We start from the raw sequence: 6,278 nt of genomic DNA, 5'->3' as shown, positions 1-6,278 counted from the left end.
TAGTATGATAGGTGATCTTTTGCTTCAGACCTCGAACCACGATTTTTTCTTCTTATTTCTTGCTCTTCACAAACTAGTAATTCCTATTGAGAAATTTGCAAATTATATGGATGCCATTTTGAATAAATTGGTAGTATCGTGCATATGCATATTAATCAATGAAATAGACTAATGAGCCCTTCTTTTCTTCTTGTATCATACATAGATGGCTGCTGCTGATGAGGATGACATTACTGGCCTGCACGAGTTAAGTTCTGAAGACGAGGATTACTCCTATGATGATGATGTGTCGGATAATGACACGAGTTTACCAGCAAATGTTTCTGGGAGGAAGGCTCAGTATTCTAAGAAAAACTCACGTAATGAAATTATATACAGTATATTCCGTGTTATCATTTTACTATTATTTATTGCTACTTATAAATATTGTTCTTTACCTCCGATACATCTTCACCAGGTAATGTAGATTCACTCCCTTTGATGGAGGGTGAAGGGCGTGCTTTAAAAGTTTATGGATTCAATCACGTTCAACGAACACAATTCCTACAGACACTCATGAGGTTAGTTCAAAATATGTACTTTTTTTTTCTTGTGATCTTTAGGTTAAGGTACTCACTGCTTTACCCTATATAACTGCATACATGCAAGCATTGTTATTGCTTTAGGTGACATGCTGATCGAACTAGAAGTTTTAGCCCCTTTCCTCCTTCCCCCCTCCCACTTACCGAGGAATATCATTATATAAAAATGATGTTAAAAAATATGCTATGTCGTCAAGCTTGGAAAAGTTCTAAATCCTTCTTTTGTGCACATGTTTGAATGACATGGTTTTTTGTTTGTTGTCTGCTTCCATGTTATGTTCTAACAGTTATCTTTGTACCCCAAAGAAGTATATTTTTGGTCCAGATTAAGTATCCTCATTTGTGCCTTGAGAACACCGTTTTATCTTTGTACCTGCAACGTTCTTATATTTCTTTATAGAGGGAGTACTAGTAGAAGAACATTAATGTGTGGCATGTTGTTTTTCATGGTCAATGATTTTTCCCATTCAACTTTGCAGGTATGGTTTTCAGAACTATGATTGGAAAGAGTATCTTCCTCGTTTGAAGGGGAAAAGTGTTGAGGAAATTCAGAGGTATGCCCTACTGTTATCTCAGTATTATTGATTACAAAGTATATTTGTTCAGGTGCCAGAATATAATTGGCATTCTTGTAAGCACAAGTTGGACTAATTATCTGTTATTTAAACCAGCAATGTTCTTTCTTGTTCATTGGGATTGCCTGGGATATCTTAAACAAATATGATAATAAACATAAGAATTGGCTTCTGTCTACTTAAGTATATATTGACTCGTGATTCTGGATTTCTCTTCAGCTGACAACCATGCTTGTACCAACTTAAGCCTTGAAATGTCAATTTCGATGAGTGTCTGAAGCTCAAGTATCCGTTTTCGTGGATGATGCATAGTTCTGTACCTTTAGTATTATGATTCATGCATCACAGAAAGCTGTGCTGTAGTTCTGTGGCCATAGATGTTCTTTTTTGTAATCATGTTGGTACTGGAAAGCATAAGTATTTTTTTAATAATTTGATCATAGACATGTTTGCTCTAATGTTCCTATGGAATGTTGTGATGTTTGCCTTCTGCAAGCTATGTTACAAAAACCTTGGATAAGATTACTTGCAATCAGAGAGACCTCATATGCCATTTCACAAAGTGAGCAAAATGGTGTAGTATTCCATGTTAAAAATTATTCTGGGCCAGTTTTGTTCCCTCTTTTTATTTGCTCTTTCTAGTTTTCACATTTAATTATTTCTGTAATATGAACCCTATCCATATTGGTTCTTGTAGATATGGTGAGCTTGTCATGGCCCATCTTGTAGAGGACACAAATGACTCACCAACCTATGCAGGTATATGCCGCTTAGTACCAATTTCATTTTCATTTATGCTTACTTTTAACCCCATATTCATAAATGTAGATGGTGTGCCGAAGGAAATGCGTGCTGATGAGACATTGGTCAGGCTAGCCAAAATATCACTTGTGGAGGAGAAGGTATATGTTCATAATATCATGCATTATGTGCTCAGCTTTACTTTAGGCCACTCTCTTGTATTGTTCGGGTTTAACTCCAAAACTAGACTATTTTTGGAGTATGTGGCTGAAACAATGAAGCTGTTTAGTCACAAATGAATAAATAAAACATGAAGTTGCTTTTATTTCTGTGGTGTTAAGCAAGCCCCATTAATTTAATGTAATATGGTCTGCATATGGTTTAAACAGCAGGATATCACATATTTTAAGGTATTGCATCAGTGTAAATACATATGCCTTGCTTTTACTGGCAATGCCAAATATATACTGCATCCTTATGTGTTCACACTTGATTGCTTAGGTTGCAATTAAGCCAATTTTTATGGAAAACGGTAACATTCTGTTGCATATATTTCAACTAAGCCAGTTATCGTTATTTGGTTCCAAATTATGACTGTCAACTACTCCCTCCGTCCCAAAATAAGTGTCTCAACCTTAGTACAGCTTTGCACTAGAGTTACTACAAAGTTGAGACACTTATTTTGGGACGGAGGGAGTATATTCTATATTTTGTAGTAGTATGTATGTGACAGTTGGTATTGGCAATTCGGCATCTAACCATTAAAAACAATTAAGAAATTATCGACTGCCCAAGCTCATAAGCCGTGAGTTGTGATTGGTTATAGCACAAACATGGTTCTTAGGATTCTTGGGTCGTGCTTCACCAGTTCACCGTGGTGAATTGGTTCTCACCATATTCCAGTCAAACTGTCAGTGTCCCTTTTTTACCTGGATTTTCGTGCAACTGCTCTAAACCCCTCTTTTAAAGTCATCTACTGCACTAAAAGGCTTACAATTGCATGCACCTGCCCTAAACCCCTCTTTTAAAGTCATCTACTGAAGTAAAAATTCTTACAATTGCATATAGTTTGTTTGTCAGATTTTTAATATGCAAGATCAAAATCATTTTTTTAGGATAAACATGTCAGGCCTAGCAGATAAACCAGGTTGCATATTTGGACTGAAATTTCAGTAGTTTACCTTGTTATGTATTTATGAAATGACACTGTTCTTGATTGTTAGTTTACAAGCCAGGTAATTGTGTGATTTCTGAGATCCCTTGTCCTTGTAGATTTTAGAGAATAATATTACTTCAATACATGATTCTCTCGTCAATAACGTAGATAGCGATTGAACATTGTGCTGTTTTTATGGTTCCAGGTGGCTGCCATGGAGCAAGGAAAAATTACAAAACTCTTCCCCAACTACTTGATGTATGAATTTACTGGCTTATCAGGTGGAAGAATATGGAAAGGGGAACATGATCTACTGTTACTGAAAGCATTAATAAAGTATGCATCCATTTTATATGTCCTGTTTGTTACCATAAGTACTGTTCAGTATTCTATATGCCTCATGTAACTAGCCAATTGACCTGAGAACTATGGATTTTGCCTCAATATTATGAGACCTAGCTCAACCCAGCTGAGGTCTCAAGTCACCAGTCAGACTTCATGCTTTGTTTAAATGTTTTAAGTAAAGTATATATGGCAAGCACAAAAGGCAGTAATACACGTACCATAAAGAAACTACTACCTCTGTAAAGTAATAAGGAGTATAAGACGTTTTAGACACTTGTATGTCTAAAATGTCTTATACTAGTTTACAGAGGCAGTACTTCATTGGTATATTTTTGTACTAATTGGCCAATTTGCTTGTATAATTATTTTCTTGTAAAGAACATAATCAGTCATTGGTGCAGTTGGCTTGCGTGCTTAACTTCACGCTACCCAGAGAGAGAGGGTTTGAGCCCTAGCTGGTTGCACTAGAGCATTTTTTCTCCTTTCTCAATTCTTATAGGAATGTAATTCTTTTTTCTCCTGGATTAAGAATTAAAGTATGAATTTTGCGCCCCTCAAAGTGAATGGTGTGTTTTAATACATTCATACTGCTTTGCTTCTGTTTTAATTAACGAAAAATGCATTATTCATCTTCTTTTTGTTTCTTTTTTGCACAAACATAGCTGGTGTACAATATAGCATATATGGTACTGATTTTTTTTTTCATTAGGCACGGGTATGCCAGGTGGCAATACATATCAGATGACAGAGATAACGGGCTATTTGAAACTGCTCGACGGGAGCTTAATCTTCCTTCTGCTAATGAATTGATTAGTTCTCAGTCAAACAATGAGGCAAATGTTAGTGCGCGCACACATCAATTTCCTAACTAAAATCAGAAGGCTGTGAGCCATTTGATTTATTTTAATTGCATGCTTTTTCCAGGGAAATCTGGAAAGCACACAGGAAGTGCAGGTGAACCCAACGAGCTTATCTCAATACAGGGACATCCAGAGAAAGATTGTTGAGTTTATCAGAAAGAGATACCATATTCTGGAAAAATGCTTGGACATTGAATATGCCGTGGTATGGCGCATGATCTCTGTCGTAAACATACACTGGGACTAATCTTTGTTGTGCAGCAATTATTGAAGTCATATCTTTTGGTTTTGCAGATAAAAACAAATACTCCTGTTCCTGATGATCTTACTGAACAAAATGTTCCTATGGGACATAGCCCAGCTGTTCCAGATATCAGTGAAGTGTTGAGAGAACTTCCCCCTCTTGTACCAATTTGTAAGTGATCTTTCTCTTAATTTTCTTATCTATGCAGATATGCCTGTGTTTGCACACCTGTCTTTAGTTATCACATGTATTCTAAGGTTTGTATGTAAGGTTTGTGTTCTTGGACTAGCCTGGGATCTTAGCAGTATATAGGTAGTTCTCTCGGTGGACTTGTAAATTGTATTTGACTGTTCGGTGCTCTTGCTAGTGTTCGTATTTTTAGCCTTGTATCATCACTGGATTTCTGGCAACTCCTCAACTCTGTTTACCTCTGTTGGTTCAGGATGTTCCCCTGTCTATTGTTGCCTTACAGCTATAGTGTGTGGTGATACTTAAATAGATGCCATTTTATTTTACTGTATATTCCGTGAGTTAATGTCCATTGCTTATTCGTTAAGTGTGTCCCTCTTTCCAGCTGCCAAAGAAGTGGCTTCTGATGGCTCAACTGACCAGGCACACCTTTCCCATCTTTACAACAAGGTACCTAATGAAGCAAGTGTTCACGAGCTAACGACCTAACATGCCTATTCCCCTTTCAAAGTGTATAGTTTCCTTGACTGACCGTTGTCTTTATGCTCGCAGATGTGCGGTGTGCTTGAGGACAGTGGCCCACGTGCACTCAATTCGTTCTGTGGTGACAAGGCAGCCTCTGCGAGTCTAGCCAACAGCCTCCATCAGTTTGAGAAAGTATGCGAGGACGTTGATCGGGTCTTGAGAGTCCAAGAGAACGGTGCTGCTACCCCCAAAGAACAAGTGGTAGATGCCAGCGTCGAAGAAGCCAAGGCTCCACAAGTGCCTTCACAAGATGCAGGCGTTGTGGCGGCGAACGGTGTCGGGCCTTCGACGGTAAAGCCGGAGGACAAAATGGAAATCGATGGTTGATGTTTAGGGATAAGAACTGTATCGGACCCCCTCTTCAGTTTAGTTGCTAAACTGGTTCTAGTCTACCAGTAGTCAGTACTAATGATTACCTATACCAAATTTTCCTGTCCCGTATGCTTGCGTTGTTTTATTGAGACTTTGAGAGGCTACCGTTGTTTATGGTGTACTCTGTTGCTCGTCAGGTTGTAAGCTGTATCCCTCTGCGCACGCAATCCAAAGAGCACAACTCTACTCGCGCTCTTCAGATTGCAGGATTGTGGCAAGGGAAAAATAAGTCTTATCCTTTTCGAGAACCTTTAGCAATACAAAGACGCGCTCCCTCTCTCCTGTCTTATACTCTATCTGTTCCATATAGTGCATCTAGATTTTTTGAAAAATCAAACCTCACCAACTTTGACTAAGTTTATGAAGAAAAATATTAACATCCAGAATGCCAAACATATATCATTAGATTCATTACAAGACAGCTCCATATTTTATATATTTGCTATTGCAAATAGAAATAATGTTCTCTATAAACTTGGTTAAAGTTTGTAAAGACTTTTTAAAATATCTATACACACTACATTATGGAATGGAGGAAGTATTAGTTTAGGAAGTACTCCCTCCATTCTAAAATATAAGACCATTTTTGACACTTAGTATGGGCAACTCTTGAAAAACACTTAGTTTGAGCAAATTCATGTTTGTGTTCTATGTAGAACACACCGTTTTAAAAGCATGTGTCTCAATACT

The 6,278-nt window shown here is 37.6% G+C and overlaps 1 protein-coding gene across 2 annotated transcripts in view; it reads left to right on the top strand.

The window, feature by feature from the left end:
• The window catches only part of LOC119329264 (CHD3-type chromatin-remodeling factor PICKLE-like), a 21,619-nt gene extending 15,675 nt beyond the window's left edge, over window positions 1–5,944 (top strand). Inside the window, exons 21-32 of one of the 2 annotated variants that reach the window (XM_037602280.1) lie at window positions 206–359; window positions 458–560; window positions 1,061–1,135; window positions 1,854–1,915; window positions 1,985–2,058; window positions 3,259–3,389; window positions 4,108–4,237; window positions 4,323–4,463; window positions 4,553–4,673; window positions 5,077–5,141; window positions 5,244–5,507; window positions 5,726–5,944. In XM_037602280.1, coding sequence (XP_037458177.1) covers window positions 206–359; window positions 458–560; window positions 1,061–1,135; window positions 1,854–1,915; window positions 1,985–2,058; window positions 3,259–3,389; window positions 4,108–4,237; window positions 4,323–4,463; window positions 4,553–4,673; window positions 5,077–5,141; window positions 5,244–5,507; window positions 5,726–5,944 — 1,539 coding nt within the window. Of the gene's footprint in view, window positions 1–205; window positions 360–457; window positions 561–1,060; window positions 1,136–1,853; window positions 1,916–1,984; window positions 2,059–3,258; window positions 3,390–4,107; window positions 4,238–4,322; window positions 4,464–4,552; window positions 4,674–5,076; window positions 5,142–5,243; window positions 5,703–5,725 lie in introns of those variants that run through there. The other variant, XM_037602278.1, reaches the window with a different exon arrangement.
• The last annotated feature ends 334 nt before the right edge of the window (window positions 5,945–6,278 follow it).

Source organism: Triticum dicoccoides, chromosome 7A (assembly GCF_002162155.2).
Source record: "Triticum dicoccoides isolate Atlit2015 ecotype Zavitan chromosome 7A, WEW_v2.0, whole genome shotgun sequence".
Classification (NCBI taxonomy): domain Eukaryota; kingdom Viridiplantae; phylum Streptophyta; class Magnoliopsida; order Poales; family Poaceae; genus Triticum; species Triticum dicoccoides.
The sequence above is the reverse complement of the archived record's forward strand: the minus strand, read 5'-3'. Positions and strand labels throughout refer to the sequence as shown.